The 16,895-nt window shown below is 46.9% G+C and overlaps 1 protein-coding gene across 12 annotated transcripts in view; it reads left to right on the top strand.

Moving 5' to 3' along the window:
• The window catches only part of LOC119440814 (parathyroid hormone/parathyroid hormone-related peptide receptor-like), a 1,097,515-nt gene that overhangs the window by 968,201 nt on the left and 112,419 nt on the right, over nt 1-16,895 (top strand). For all 12 annotated transcript variants that reach the window (XM_049662649.1, XM_049662651.1, XM_037705691.2 and 9 more), the window contains exon 12: nt 13,598-13,639. In XM_049662649.1, the coding sequence (XP_049518606.1) occupies nt 13,598-13,639 (42 nt within the window). The remainder of the gene's footprint in view (nt 1-13,597; nt 13,640-16,895) is intronic.

The following is a 16,895-nucleotide window of genomic DNA, read 5'->3' on the forward strand; positions in this document are numbered from 1 at the left end:
GATAGAGTTAAAACCATGTACCAATGAAGTGAATACAATCATTTCTATTTTCATCATCACGATGCCCGCCTTCATCGTCGTCTCCTGATTCCAGCGGTGACGACCCACCTCACCCGGTCGAGATTATATCAGCGCTCAGCTGGAGGGGACGGTAGGTTCTCGAACGACATTCCAGAATAGCAAGATAGGTTTTCCTGGGGCTGGGGTCAACGACCTCCAACCGTGCCAGCTCCCAGAGGTCGTATTTCGGGAAGCATCACACAGGGGGAGACAAAAGCTTCCTGCGCGGCACGCGAGGGTGGGATCGCCAACCCTTTTGACGGGTCCGGTAGCATGGTCGACGTGCACCAAGATTGGAATGCTACGGCGAGTGGTTGCGGTCGAAGAACTTCTGAACCGTATCTGAATCGCCGGTGAACACAATTCGGTGGCCATGAAGAACGCTGATGAAGCCTTTAGTACACTGGCGCAATGTTCGTATGGCAAATTCCTGGATCCCGTTCCCTGAATAACGTACGTCAAACAAACGAAACATCAAAGCGCTGCCCACGTGCAAGCGCAGGCCCTTCACCCTTGTCTCGCCAGGCAATTACTATCAGCCCCGAGAACGACCTACAGGGGCGCGACCTACAGGTACGCCGCACGCACTGCGCCTGCGGACTGCTTCTAGGGGCCGTATTCTGAAACGTTCCACTTCGGCGATATTTCTTTTTCGCTTTCAGGCGCGCGCTGATTGGCTGGTTGAGCAAAATTGAATGACGTCGGGCTCAACCAGCTGATCAGTTCATCCAATTTTGCTAAAGCAGCCAATCATCGCGCGCCTGAAAACGAAAAAGAAATATCGCCGAAATGCAACGTTTCAGAATACGGCCCTAGGTGCTGCCACTATTAGCCCCGAGAAAGACCTACAGGGGCGCTGCGAGCGCCACTCACGTGACGTCAAGGCACGGACTGGCGCCTGTCGTCTGCTTCCGTGCGGGCGCTGTCCGGGCGCCTTCTGTAGTGTTCCTGTTTGTTCGCTGCCGTTCCCTGCGCTTGTATACTTACGACGGTCATCTCAAATACATTTTATTGCCATAGCAATTATATGGACACTTCAACCGGATTTCTGCGGTCGCCGTCGCCATCGCCGTGAGGTTCCGTATAGATCCCAAGGGCGATAAAAACGTCGCCGCGCGCCGTATGCGCGAGCGAAAGCGCGCGGGGGACGCGCGCTATCACAGAGAGCGAACGCACGGCGGTAAGCAAACCCGACCGTCGCGCGAATGACCGTGGGCGTATGGGAGGGAGGGAGGCGGGGCGGCGCTGTGCTCCGGCACCAAAGGCGTATCTTGCCACTCAATCTCCCACGCGAAAGCAAGAAAGCGGGAAGGCAGCGCGGGAAGGAGGGGGGAGGGGGGGCAGCTTCTCCTTTGCCAACAACTTCTCTGCACAACACCTCTGCACTTTGTCCTGCGTTGGCGGTCGCCCACGCCGTCTCTTATCTCCACACGGCTCTGACCTTTGTATGCGCTGTGCATTCGCGGCTTAGTTTCTGTTGAAGCGATAGACCGCGCGAGCCTTCGCCCGCTGCGGCGGCTGCGCTTGCTGCCAGCGTTTTCACAGTCGTTGTCTGCGGTGATTCAGTGTGATCTATTCATGTTTGCTTGTGCGCGCTGACACCACGATTGTTAATTCAGTTAGTAAGCGAATGTGTCCAAGTTTATGCGGCTGATAAAACCACTATCTCTACTCCGAATAGCTCTCTACTAATCTGCGATCGCAATCGATGCTTCGCCTTTCGGCCGAAACTGCGACATTTTTTACGACGTCTTCATTCGCGCAAACTTAATTAAAGAGCTTATTTCTAGACGACAATTTATTTCTCAAGGGCAACGCTGCAGTGCCAGCCGAAGGAGGTCAGACCAGCCCATTGCGTGTTTTTAATGCGCGGATCTAGACTTTGGAGATTGAGGGACTAATAAAAAAGCATAAATACCACGTGACTAATAAAAGTATAAACGCATAAACATAGCACATAAGAATCCAGTTAGGATACCATATCTGTACTGGTGCAACGAGCGTTTCACTATGTCGGCTACATATGACTGCTACATTTACCTTGACTTTAACCCATTAAAACGTGTTTGCTTATGACGAGTAGTTCATGGTATGATATCAAATTTTTCATTTCTTCGCAGAAACGCTTGGCAGTCACACGAGGACCTGACACCGCAGTTTAGATTCAACCAGCACCACTTGTTCCTTTAACTGCTTCTCAAAATTAGGCTATTCTTCACCGGTTAATTTCAAGTGGAGGTAATCTGAAGTAAAGCTAATTGAGGCGTACAGCTATTTGCAGAATACGCAAAGGAATGTATCAATATTTATTCACTGTTCCGTGCTACACGTTCGACTCACTTGTGCAATTTCCTGCTGTTTGTTTCATGAGGAACAAACATCACGAATCTGTTTGGCGAACTGACACAGGCTGCTCAGTCCAAATGTTTTAGTGAAATATGGCTTTTGGACCGTATGGCTGCAGCTAGAAAGATGCCGTAGCCTCATTCATTAGCAGTATGAGGCTTATTGAAGATACCATTATTCCCCTGTGGAGGTCAAAAATCAAGTGAATTCATTTGAGGCTTGTGGTGTATTCTCTGTGAGGCGGGTATGTGAGGTTCTCTTTTATGTACTCACGAATCGAATAGTTCTCAGTTTGTGTATAGTTAAACAACGCAGGGTCGAGACATGGTGAGGCAGAAGGCGTTTGAATTTTCCTCTTCATCGCAGCCTAAGCTGCGCTGAAGAGGAAAATTCAAACGCCTAAGCTGCGCTCTATAGCTTCGAGTATACCTTAGGCATTGTAATTGTGGCTTAAAGAACTGCTGTATGGTTTCAATTTGAAGTTGTAGTGAACTGATGGGTTTAGCGAATAATGCGTGCCTCGCCATAACCACAGTCGGTAGATTTAGTTGCGTAAGGCCTGTACCATGGTGTCGATAAAAGCAACTTAGGGTCACTATGAAACATTTTCTCGCGTGCAATTTGATAGGCTCTCGATCTTAACCACGAAACTGTTCTTTCAGGTGATTGCTGTTATGGTATTCGTGAAGTCTATACATACTATACGTGACGCACCGTCGTGTTAACAGCCATGAGCAATGCGTTTTCTGGGTTCCTGTTTCAGAGAACGGTGAAAGTATTAGCAAACGTTTTCATGCCCAAAATGCGTGCCTAACTCTTCCTTTTACGCATTAATAAAGTTCCCATATTTGACTAGAACAACTCAACGCAGTAATAAGAATCATCATAAAAGATTCGCTGTGTAGTTTCCTTCTAACACGCATTTATAATATTGACATCAAATACCAATACCAAGATTTTTCTTCCTTGTAAAATGCAATGTCTCTCATAGCTAAGCACTAAGGGAATGTTAAGTGTATTGCGGAGCATCATACACAACTCCGTGTGTTGAAATTGCAGACATTCTTTTTACGCAATGTTTATGAACAGACACTGCGCATATACGCATTTCAAAACCAGCAGACGCCTTCAATGCTACATAGCTTGCGATATCCACGCCGCAAATTTTCACGACTGGCGGTTTTGAAGAAAAAGCTGCCGTTCAGGCAGGACAGTAAAAACGAGCCGACATATTCTTCAATAAGTACGGCTCGAGCCACCAATACCCCAAGCATGCACGAAGGGAACGAGCGCGCGCAGCAGCCTAGCGAGCGCCGTCCTGGCCGTGACGTCACTCGTAGAGGGCGCCACTCCAACTTCTCGCCGCTAATATCAAAATCAACCCTGTGGTCTTTCTCTTATTTTTACAGCGAAGCTGTTAGGAGCTCAGTCTCCGATGGTCGTGTCCGCGTGTAGAAAAAAAATATGTCGCAGTTTCACCCGAAAGGCGAAGCATCAATTGCGATAGCAACTTAGTTGAGAACTATATGGAGTAAGGATAGTAGTTTTATAAGCTGTATAATCTTGGACGTGCAGCAGCACCAGCAACACGCAGAACTGTTGTCGACGCCGTCGACGTTTTCCCGCGTTCGCATCGAACGTGCGCGGCGTTGGTGACGTGTTTATGAAGAACGTACCAACCTTTACCGTACACCCTATGGCGGTGTACCGTAGCAACAGTAAGGCCATGGTCCCTGTGGTCACTAAATAAATGAAACCACCAGATCATATATATTGTTCATTCTTTAATAGTTCAAATAACCAATTTCACCATCATATCTTAACAGTCATAATTGAAAATACATAATTCCCACCATAGTACAGCTTCGCTAGTCTTCCATCTCCACCCCAGTGGAAAGGCTGAAAGCATTTTTGTTTTCGATTTTGATAAAGCACGTCCAGCCAATTTTCTAAACAGCTTTCCATATATATCCTTGAATGCCGACTAGGCCAGAGTGATATTGCAGTTGCAAAAGAACCGTGAGAAAACTAAACAGTAAATGGATACAACCATTACAACAAGACGCAAGCCAAGTTTTAAAGCTACGAGGATGACTTCCAGCCCATAATAAAATTACATATCTGGTTATACAAAGGAAGGAACGTAATACGTATAACAAAACTAAAGGTTATAAGTTGTGGGGTCTCACACATGTGCTCTTGGGACAAAGGAACGACAACACAGTAGTGCAAACAATCAAAAGGGCATTTATTGCACCTTTCATACACTAATGCACACTAGCCGAATTACTACCAATTGAACATTCACACGGGCACGCGACAAATCAAGGATGTCCGACTCACCGCGACCCGATAGCGAGCGAATACGTTCGCCCCATGCTATGACACCATCGCCTAGTCGTTCACGTGTACAGTCACGCGAACGGTGGCGCGCTCGAACGATCCGTGTTCGTCCATACCGGTGTCCTGCTCTAAGCCTCGCGCGACGGTCGCGCGAAGCGGGCCGGCGCACGCGCGTAGCGTTCGTGCGTCTTGGCCGCCGATCCCAACCCAAAAAGAGAGCGCCTCCGACCTTTTTCGCCCAAGTGACCCCGCCGTTCGGTGGCGTTAGCATCGCGACACTAGCGCCATCTCTCGCAACGCGCCGCAACCACCGCCGGGCTTAGCCACGCAGAGAAGCCGGACTACAGGAGACATGCGGGGAAAACAACATCAGGGGACGCGTGAGAGTCGCGCATCCCCACAAAGTAACCAATCTTCATTATAACTTCTGCATCCTAACTTCACGAACAGCATGTTCATACGCTGCCACAGTGGACTACTTATCGCATCCACTGGTATCACTGAACAGTGAACTGCAGCCTCGTCAATTCTACGGATACATAATCAAAATCGCGACAATTCCCGGTCACTATTTACAGCGCATACAGGCGTCTCACGCAGACGTTTCCCAATACCGACTCACGTTTCTTCCTTTGGTTCATACAGGACACACCTTAAATAAACAACAAAATTAACTTTGCGTAACTTACGCACTCACAAGAACCTTTAAAAGAAAGCACATCTTCTATTAACTAATTCCAGCACGCTTAATAGAAAACTCAGAACACTGCCGCCCTCAACACACATGAGCGACCCTATCACAAAAATTCTGTTTCCTTCTGTCCGCACAGGACACGCACTAATGGAATCGTACCAACGCTTCTGAGTGTAAATACCTTACTTACTGAAAACCAACGCGCTTAACCTTAAACAAATGTTGCAGTGGCTTAGCTCGGCTATGCCAGGATATACGTAGCGTTAGCAAAGGTTCAGCTGATTATTCTTAGCTTTCCTGGTTGCCTAGATTGTCAAGGATTAGCTTGATTGTCATGCTTACTGCTGCTCCAATGACACACACAAACGCCAGTCAGAAGCGCAGCGGCTCCAGCGCAGTGTCAGACGGCGACTGCACAGCGAGCGCGCGCCGGCGCGTCTACCACGGCTACGACGTCACTCCTCTGGAATGCGCAGACCGGCGGCGGTGAGTCGCGCGCGGCGGCGGCTGAGTGCGCGAGAGGTGCCGGTTCCGGTGGCTCCGGTGCGCAAGCTGTGTGACATCACTGATCCTTGCGCATGCGCAGCACGGCTCTTGATGTGCCGCGCGAAACGGGCTTGGCTAGGCCAGTGTAGCTAACGCTACAAAAAGAAAACTTACGCTTTGAACAAAGGTTAACTGATACACACGCGCTTTACTATGGGCGTTTAACAAAATGACCGTGACGCTTCAAGTCACTCACAAAATAAAGAAAGCCTAACTACTCATTAATGATTACTTCGCGAAGCTAACACTTTGCCCAAAACGCATCTTTCAAACTTCAGAGCTTCTCAAACGAAAACCTAAACAAAGCTGATAACTTACTTATTGAAAGAAACAGGTCTAAAATCGCGGAAATTCTCAAATGCTCAAAAAAAAAAAACAACAGTACGTTTGTTTCTACGGAACCTTTTTTTTAGGCATTCGTTCCGAGAATCTCACAATATATATATATATATATATATATATATATATATATATATATATATATATATATATTGTACTGAAGAAGAACGAGCAGTATGCACTGCTTCAAGAAAGACGACGACGACGAGTTGGTCGAAGCCGTGTGCCTGTGTTGCCTGCGCTGTGTAACCTCTCGTCTCGTTGCAGTGCTCTATACGCTCTAATTAATTAAGCTAGAGTGCCTCTCTAGAGTGCCCTTTGGGCGGTTCAGGACTGTCGCTCAAATGCGGAAGTACAAGGGAGTTTTTCAGCGCCTCCTTGACCTTTTTAGGGCTGCTGAAACAAGCCTTGTCTCCGCAAGGAACGGCCTCCGGATGAGCCACTGTTTCCACTTTCGTGGCGCAATCGTTCTCTTCTCGCAATCGTTCTTAAATACCCTCGCGTCAGAATGTATTGGCAATCTGCAACGAGGATTCCTGCAATAGCCGATTCGATGGGCATGAAGAGATTCTTCAAAATCAGAGGCGCTCTTCACATAAGCGACGCTAATGAAGAACGGGACCCCAACAGCCAAGACAAATTTTGGAAAGTTAGGCCGTTGATAGAAGCTGTCAGAAGCCGTTGCTTACAGCTTGTTCCCTTGGAACAGAATAGCATTGATGAACAGATGGTGCCGTTCACGGGGCGCATTGCAGCAAAGCAATTTGTGAAGGGAAAGCCAAACCCAGAAGGCGTGAAGGTTTTCGTAAGATGCAGTTTCGACGGTCTTGCACATGACTTTTGAGTTTTACCAAGGGAAGGGAACAGGAGTGAGCAAAGAACATTCACATCTTGGCCTTGGTGGCTCCGTCGTAATGCGCCTTGTTGAAAACCTCCCGAAGGCACAGAACATCAAGTGCTACATGGATAATTATTTTACGTCCGTGAAGCTCTTTCTTCAGCTAAAAGAGATCGGCATTTTGGCTAGTGGCACAATTAGAGGAAACCGCTTGGCAGGATGCGTCATGAAAACAGAAAAGGAAATGAAGAAAGAAGGACGGGGAAGCTATGATGAATGGGTTTCCCAGAATGACGACGTTGTCCTGGTCCGTTGGCAAGACAACAGGATTGTTAACATGGCTTCCACCCACCTAGGAGTTGGAAATGTTGGCACCGTGAGAAGGTGGAGCGAAGCCACAAAGGTCCATGTCGACATTGACTGTCCGGAGGTAGTCCTGGACTATAACAAATACATGGGTGGAGTGGACAAACTGGACTTTATCATGTCCCTCTACCCAATGCGGACACGAACAAGCAAGTGGCCAGTGAGAGTGATGTGCCATTTTGTTTCGTTTGCCCTCTGCAACAGTTGGCTCGAGTACTTAAGAGATGCCAATAAAGAAGGGCTACTAAAAAAAGATACACTGGACATGATGGCATTTCAGACAGACGTCGCAAATTGCCTGCTGAAGAGCAATAGTCCACAAAAGAAGCGTGGACGACCAAGCAATGAGAACTCCCAAGCAGTGAAAAAGAAGGTACCCAATGCTTCACCACTACCAGTCAGCACTGTGCGCTATGATGGGATCAGTCATTGGCCGCAGCAAATAAAGATGCCTAACGCACAACGCTGCCGCAGAGAGGAATGCACATCAAAAACCCGTGTCCGCTGCAGGAAGTGCAATGTTTTTCTATGTTTGACATCTCAGAACGACTGTTTTTATTTATTTCATAACAAATAGACTATTTCTGATAACTTTTGCTGAAAAGACTTCCTAAACAGTGTTCCTGCAAAGATTATTTCCGAGCGTTCGAAATAAAAGCGTGAGTTTTCTTCTTCATCACCTTTCACTGATATTACTGCTTTGAGGCGCAACGTCCACATATGTGGACGCCACGGAAAATCTTAACCAATAAATTTTTTACTGAATTTCTTGAGGATTCCTTCTTTAATAGCGTTATATATTCCCAATCAGAACAAAAAATTATTTCGCTACGCCAGATTTAATTCGCGCCTGAAGGACGATGTCCATTGTCGCAGCCGAGTCCCTAAGTACCCTACATGGCGTTCCGTTCACTCCGAGGTCGCGAGGGTAGGGTTCTAGGAGCGCTAAGTTGTCGTCATTCACGAAAGAAAAAACAATTCTAGGCTTTCTACAGCCGATCGCAAGGTGTCCAGGCTCCTCGCAACGGAAACAGACGACCGGTTTTCTAGCCTCGAATGCCTTTTCTGTTTTTCTTTCGTCTTTCGCTGCGCCGTTATTCTGGCCTAAATTATCGGTCGGCACGTTTTTGGTCTCACTTCCAGCTTTCTCTTTGTGAAAGGGGCGCCTATTTTCCTCTTTGCTGATTTTCATCAATGGCCTGACACGTGTTTTCTCGGATTCGCGACGTGCGGCGAATTCACCTGCTAGTACTGCAGCACGTTTTAAGTCCTTTTCGCCCGACCTATCTTGAATCCACAGGCGCATCTTTTCGCTCAAGGACCTATTGAACTGCTCCTTGCAGATTAGCTCCACAACCTTGTCGTGACAACCGAACGCATCTTCCCCTTTTAGCCACTCAATTGGCTTTCAGTTTGTAAGTGAAATCTTGATAAGACTCGCCCGGTGTCCTAGCTGCCTCCCGAAAACGGCGGCGGAAAGCCTCCGCTGAGAGCCGATATTTTCTTAGCAGCGCAGCTTTTACTTTCTGATAGTCCTCTGACTGGTCCTTCGTTAGCCTTGCAATTAGTTCGGTTGCTTCGCCAGGAAGAACGGTCAGAATCTGTTGCGGCCAACTCTCTAGTGCCAACCCGTTTCTCTCGCAGGTTCGTTCAAAAATAGCGAGAAACAATCCCATGTCATCGTTAACCTTGTACGACGGCATGAGATCCCTTATTTTCACTCTTGCTTCGCCTGAATGCCTTTCATCAATTGAGCGGTTATTTGCTGATTACCTGGCCAGATCCCGCTGCACGTCTAGTTCTTTTAGCTTTAGTTCGTGAGCTCTCTGTTCCTCGCGTTCCTTTCTTTCTGCAGCTCTCTGTTCCTTGCGTTCCTTTCTTTCTGCAGCTTCCTTTTGATCAGCTCTCTGCCTTTCTCTTTCTTCTGCAGCGTTTTGTTCAGCTTTCTCAGCTCTTTGCCTTTCCCTCTCTTCTGCAGCGTTTTGCTCAGCTTTCTCAGCTCGTTTCTCTATCTCTTCCCATGCTTCTGAAATTTCGTCCTCAAAAGCCCCGCACTTCCCAATCGCCTCAATAAGCTGTGGCTTTCTCTGACTTTTCCCGACCTCAATTCCCAGCTCTTCACAAAGTAATAACAACTCTGGCTTTTTCCGTTTGCCCAAATCCATGGTCAATCCCGAACGAGGACTTTCTTACTCTGCTGTGACGTGAGGAAGCTTTCAACAGGAGCCTGCACGTGCAGAAACTAATTCGCCGTTTTAGAAAACACACAAGCTAAAACCTGGCAAATTCTCAAAGAAAGTCAAGCGCTCACCATTCTGCTGAAGCCAGGACGAAGGGTGGAGTATCCCATTGCTGCCAACCAGCTGATATAATCTCGACCGGGTGAGGTGGGTCGTCATCGCAGGAATCAGGAAACGACGATGAAGGCGGGCATCGTGATGATCAAAAACAGAAAAGATATTGTATTCACTTCATTGGTACATGGTTTTGACTCTATCCGAGTCTCGAGCGGTTCTGATTAACACGGGGGCCAGGACGGCCTTAAATCCCCTCGTGGTGGCCGATGTTTCCTTCGGGGAAGTCCTCTCTCCGGTGGTCAAGTTGACGACCTCCTCTCCCTCGGTTCCTCCTTCATGGTAGCTCGCCGTTTTCGTCTGCTCCGTAGAGGTGAGAAGCTTTCTCGGGGATGAAGGGGATTATCTCGTCACGGGAAAAGCGCTAGGGCTTGCTTCCCACATTGGAGAGATACAGATTCCAGGAAGATCATAACCTGCCGATGACTCCTTCGGGGAACTTGTGGAAGTGTCAGACCTCTGTCGGGCGGTCAAGTTGACAACCTCCTCTCCCTCGGGTCCTCCTTCTTGGTAGCTCGCCGTTTTCATCTGCTCCGTAGAGGTCAGACGCTCTCTCGGGGATGAAAGAGGATTATCTCGTCATGGGAAAGGCGCTCGGGCTTGATTTACACATTTGACAGGTGCAGTTCCAAGCCGATCATAACAGCGCTTATTCGGAATTTAACATAGCGGCGCTAGCGACGTGGTGCGAGCGTTTGAGAGCATAGGTACAGTAAAGCTTAACTGTTTGACAAATCACATTACCTCTAAAGATTATTACATTTTTCAAGGTAAGAAGATACTTACGGGATGCCGAAGTTATGTAAGACGTTTTCGTCTATTGATCAGTTGTGCACGCTGTATGCGAGAGTACACCTTTCCGCTCGAAAAGCAGATGCCCGATCTTCTTTCCCGCAAAGGAACTTTGCCGGGAGTGAGATACTCCTTTGTCGTGTGTCACTGCGCTTGAACGCCTTTCCGGTAGATGTCCCCTTACCTAAAGGACTTTAGAGTGCCCGTGTGTCAAGGGTATAAGCCGCACAGTCTGAATGATTCTCTACACCATCGTTCTTTTGGCTACCTAGACTGGCAGACAGCTTCACCGATCCCTGAACAATGCAGTTGTCTCTCTTTGAGCTACGCAGCTCGCACTCCTGCGAACTGCCCTCAACTGCATCGTTCAGCTTGCACTGCGCTTCGGCAAGCAGCCCTGACTCGACATTTATTTCGACATGGGTGCTATGTCTGTCGGGTGTCTGTCGGGTCAGCGGTACCCTGTACTTTGTCAGCGACCTTGTTAACAATACCTGCGACTCACACACATGGTGTCTGTGCTAATTCGTTCACAGCTGGCCTAGCTGTCTCTACAGTGCCCTGTTGGCACACCACCTCGTCGCTCTTACTGCGGCCTTCATCTGTTGCCACTAAGGCATCGTTAGCAGATAACACTTTCGGTTCACTTGTGAACGTGCTGCTAACCTCACTACACTTCTCTTCGGCTTTCGGCAAAAATCTGCTAGCGACTTCCTCACACTTTCGCTGCGTACTACCTACATAATTTTTTGGCTATCGTTGTCTTTGTTCGATCAAACCTTCAATCTTTTTGTTCAATGCTACCATTACTTTTTCGTGCTCTTGCCGTTCGCGCTAATGTTCCTGATGTTTTCGCTCGCGCTTCTGCGTTTCTTGTACTACCTCCCAAGCAATCCAAATGCTTTCGTCGTCATTGCCACTATCTTTAATTGCCTTTTGGATAGCTGACCCTGTCAGTGTCGTCCGCCTCAACTCCCAAGTCGTCGCACACCAACAACAAATCTGGCCTCGTCAACCTTCTAATAAGATCCATGGCAGCTGCTCCGACTGGTGGTTAGAACTGTTTCCTTAAATATATTTGGACAATCTCAAGATATGCTGCAAATGCCCGATTCCCAAAAAGATCGAAATAAACACCCAACATTTGAAGTCTGGTGAATCAAAGCAAAAACCACGCGCTCAGCCATGGATGCAGCACCACGCCATCTGGTTCATCTGTCCGCTGTTCCAAGTTGCATAGGACTGCCTGGGTCGAAGGCTCATTCTTCTTCGTTGTTTCCAGTTTCTTCGGACTCTGTTCGAAGGTTCATCCCTATCGCTGTTCCCAATTCCTCAGGACTCCCTGGGTCGAAGGGTCATTTTTCTTCGCTGTTCCCAGTTCCTCAGGACTCCTTTGGTCGAAGGTTCATCCCCCTATGAGACGGCAAAAATATAGTGAGGACAAGAATGATCCAAACAATGTAATTTCTAGTTTGGCTGTGATTTCATACGTGCCTGACGTTTCCCAAAGGTTAAAAAGATTGCAGGAAAGATTGCAATAAATGTTGTACTCACAGCACGCACTAAACTTTCCTGTCTTTACCGTAGAGTCACGAAATAAGGTTTAAAAAAGCGCGAATGTGATAAGAAGCATGCACGATCTTTTATTAACTGCACATGCGAAGTCGTATATAAGGTGCCGTTTTCATGCGGGCGCTGCTACTTAGGGCAAACTGGCCGATGTATTAATGATCGTTTACGAGAACACGCATACTCGCTCAGGGGTTCAGTCGCAAGTCACCTGGCAGATCACCTTATTTTGAAAAAAATGTACGCTCCTCGGACGCTACCCAGAGCAACGTGCGCGTGAAATACGTGAAGCTTTCCTAATACATCAACGTGGGATTAATGTGCAAGCGTGCCCTCTGTATCCTTACACTGCAGCGAAAGGCGCTACTTATCAAATGTATGATAAACTGCCGACAGCAGTAGCATGTCATACATACATTTTTTTTGCCTTTCTGCGCATAGGCGTTCCTATATATTGCAATTGAAAATACAATATAGAGTGGTTGTCAGTCAGCGCTGTGTATGTTATCTCTGCTTTCGCTCTGTCCTTTGCGCTGTTTTTACCCCCTTCGTCATGAACCAACCACCCAAATTCAGCACACTCCTGCAGGTCTTATATATATATATATATATATATATATATATATATATATATGACGCGTATGGGATTATGGAATGACGCGTATGGGATTATATATATATATATATATATATATATATATATATATAATCAGTGAAGCGTTGAATCAGAGGATCCAGCAGTGAAGCATGTCAAATAATAGGAGCACGTCGGAAAAACAACAGGATTTTACTGACATTTCGCCCGGGGACTCTCCTTCACGCCGGCCACATCAACCGATTAATCCCACTTACATAATTAATCGGACAATTTGAGAGTTAGAATTGACCCGCTCAAGCACCGCTGGTAATAAAATCACCTCCAGCGCCTGTCGAATGGGTGGCGCAGTGCTACCTGCCGAAGGGGCGCCGCGCCCCTCCTTAAAAAAATGTAGGGGAGGGGGGGGGCAGGGGTAGGGGGGAGGCGGTGTGACCCCCCCCCCCCCCCCCCCCCCCCCGCCCGGGCTCCTCCTGATTTGTAAGCACTGAAATGCACAGATGTAAGCATAATTAAATCCCGTAATGACGCGTATGGGATTGTAAATTAGGTATACAAAACACAATTCTTTAAACACAAGAAGTGGGTAGAGAGAACTTAGTCACTCAGAACCTTTCACAAATTTTGGTACTAATAAATCACGCAAGTTCTTCAAGCAAATAAGTATACCGTGGTGGTCGTACCGGAAACGTTGTTCACTAAACATACTGTGTTGCAGACACAGTCATTACACTTGCATTTATTATTTTATGCAGGGGTTCGTGGTGGCGCTGCTGTACTGCTTCTTGAACGGCGAGGTAAGTTCCCACTTTGCAGAACACTTAAGAGCAAGCTTTAGCTCGGCGCAACTCGGCCTATTGAAGTACATGTATACGAAAAAATGCTTTCATGAGACAAGCACTGTGCCGATTTGAATGAATTTTTTTTGCATTTGAAAGAAAATGATAAATTCTAGTGATTGTGGGATGTAAAATGTTCATTTAAAAAGCCGGCAGATCCCACGCCATGTGGAAATCGATGTTATGCCAAGCAGTGTGCGGGGGAGCCTACCATGTTAAAGAAACGACCATGAGAGCACCAAGACGTAGGCGGCTCTTTCATGACCTACATGTCACGCATGTCATGACATTCATGTCATGAGTCCTCAGGAATCCCTTTAGCTACACCTAAAATACGTTAAAGCGAAAGCCTTAGTTATGCTCATGACTATGACTTGTACCCGCATCCTTTAGTGTTCCCTTCACTTAGTACCGACGTCCGAACTCATTCCAGTGATTTTTCAGTGTCAATCTTTTTTTTTTCGCTGAGTCATTGTCATTTTGCTGAGTCATGCTCATGACTACGACATCTACCATCATGCTTTAGTGTTTCCTTCACTTAGTGCACACGACAGAACCCATTTCAGTGGCCTTTGAGTGTTAATCTTTTTTTTTGCTGAGTCATTGTCATTTTTGCTGAGTAATGATCATGACTATGATTTCTCCATCATCATTGAGTTTATTTCACTTGTTAGCCACGTCAGAACCCATTTCAGTGGCTTTTGAGTGTCAATCTTTTTTCGCTGAGTAATTGTAATTTTTGCTGAGTAATGATCATGGCTATGATTTCTCCAAGATCATTGAGTGTTTCCGTCACTTAGTGCCCACGTCCGAACCCATTACAGTGGTATTTGAGTGGTAATCTTTTTTCGCTGAATCATTGTCATTTTGCAGAGTCATGCTCATGACTATGACTTCTACCAGCATCCTTTAGTGTTTCCTTCCCTTAGTACCCACGTCGGAACCTATTTCAGTGGTTTTTGAGTGCAATATATTTTTCGCTGATTTATACTCATTTTTGCTGAGTCATGCTCGTGACTATGGCATCTGCCATCAAGCTTTAGTGTTTCCTTCACTTAGTACAAACGACAGAACCCATTTCAGTGGCTTTTGAGTGTTCATCTTTTTTTTGGTGAGTCATTGTCATTTTTGCCGAGTCATGCTCACGACTATGATTTCCACCAGGATCCTTTAGTGTTTCCTTCACTTGGTACCCACGTCAGAACCCATTTCAGTGGTTTTTGAGTGTTATTGTTTTTTCGCTGAGTCAAGGTCATTTTTCTGAGTCATGCTCATGACTATGATTTCTACCATCATAATTTAGTGTTTCCTTCACTTAGTGAAGGAAACACTTCAAAAACGTCAGAACCCATTTCAGTGGTTTTTTAGTGTTAATATTTTTCGCTCGGTCATTGTCATGGCCTACATGACACACATGTCATGACATTTAAGTCATGACCTACCATTATGTTCGTCATATACTCCTGTTATAGTATGCCAATTTTGGTACTTACCAAGTTAACGAAACGACCATGAGAGCACAAAGTCGTAGGCGGCTAGATAGATACGTACTGTCAAAGTAGCAAATGTTCGCCAAGAAATGCTTCGCATTTAATAACTGGAATGTTTACGAAAATTTTCGGAAATTTGTGATTTAGAAATAAATGGAAGGCACGATGTATAAAAACCTTACAAATCCGTAACTCTGCACTAAAGAGAGATGTCGCAGTTCTGTAAGCTGCATCTGTTAGAGCATCTAACGCGCACAAACTTTGTGTTTAATTTTACAGCTTATGTGAATTTTTTACCACGTTCATAAGAGTTTTGTAAAAGTCTTATTCACATATTAGCTGTGTACTACTGAGTGGTGCGTAATACATCAATTTTATCTGATGAAGTCGAGAGTCTGACAAAATCTCGTCTGGTCGGGAAGAATCATGGCGAAAACAGGAAACAAACGCCGACCAAGGTGATTTTTTTTTTCTTAACTGACGTTTCGGCCCCCACACGGGAGCCCCAATGAAGAGCGAAGTAGGAAGGGAACGAGGTTATATGCGGTTGAGGACATGACGTAAGGTGCAGGTGTAGATCGAATTAAGATTTCTGTCATTACGATTCAAAATGCGTGCCGTTGTCTGCATATGAAGTGACAAGATAAAGCCGTTGACTTTCACTTGTCAGGACGCAGGCGCTGTCCCAGCCTATCTGGTGACCCGTGGAGCCAGCATGTTCTGCAACTGCGCTGGAGGCCCCACGGTGCTTGCTAACGTGGTATCGGTGCTCATTGAGTCTTCTTGTGAAATGAGAACTTGTGTTGTCCTTTCGAGTACGTCAAGTGGAGTCCGTCGATATTGTGGCATCTGTTCAACCCAACGTACATGAGCTTCGGAGGGTAGTTTCGGTTGTACTCGTCGAAACGCTAAAGTAAGTGCCTCCCCATGACTTGTGTATGGTCACGGCACTAGCTTGAACCAGTGGAAACTGTTTTTGTCTGCAGGAGATTCCCGTCTTCCTATCCAAAGTCACAGTAGCGTGACTAGGTTCGAGTGGTACCCAACTCGGTTCAACGTTGAATCCTCTTCTGCGAGCATCGGCGACCAAACTCTTGGCTTTCAAGCGTGCCAATAGTCCGGTATTGGGAATCTCAAAGGCAAGCCACAGTCTCTTGGGGTAATTATCCTTTGGATGCTGTTCACAATGCCATCGAGAACGTCGATGTTTGCAGTGATCATGTATGGCTTGCCTATCACAAGCAAGATCTCGTGTGGCAGGTTCGCCATCTCCGTGTGTGCCACCTTCTCCACTGCCCGAACGAGCTCCGGGTTGGTCCGATAGCAGAGGCAGACGTCGTCTGCAACGACCCTGGTGACTTCTTTTCCTCCGATAGATGCCACCAAAGTGTTGAATCTGCGAACTTCCTCTTTTGAGTAGAAGAGTGTAACGGTAGCGGGAGCAACACGCAGAGCTACCTCGGCGCTGACGAACTTATTTTCGAGCAGGGAAATCTCCTCCGGCAACAAGGCTGTCCTGTCTCCAATCTTCGTGAGGATCGTAGAGAAGGTGGCGTCTCTCTGTCACAAGACCTGGACGAGTGGAAAGTCTTCCAGGTAATGCCACTTGATGTCCGAGCTAAAGACCTTGGTTCCTGCACCTCTTGAAGATCTCGGTGCCTCGAACCGGAGGAAGTTGACGCGGATCCCCACATAGGATCACGTCCAGTCTACCGAACGGCGCG

Source organism: Dermacentor silvarum, chromosome 2 (genome assembly GCF_013339745.2).
Source record: "Dermacentor silvarum isolate Dsil-2018 chromosome 2, BIME_Dsil_1.4, whole genome shotgun sequence".
NCBI classification, from domain to species: Eukaryota; Metazoa; Arthropoda; class Arachnida; order Ixodida; family Ixodidae; genus Dermacentor; species Dermacentor silvarum.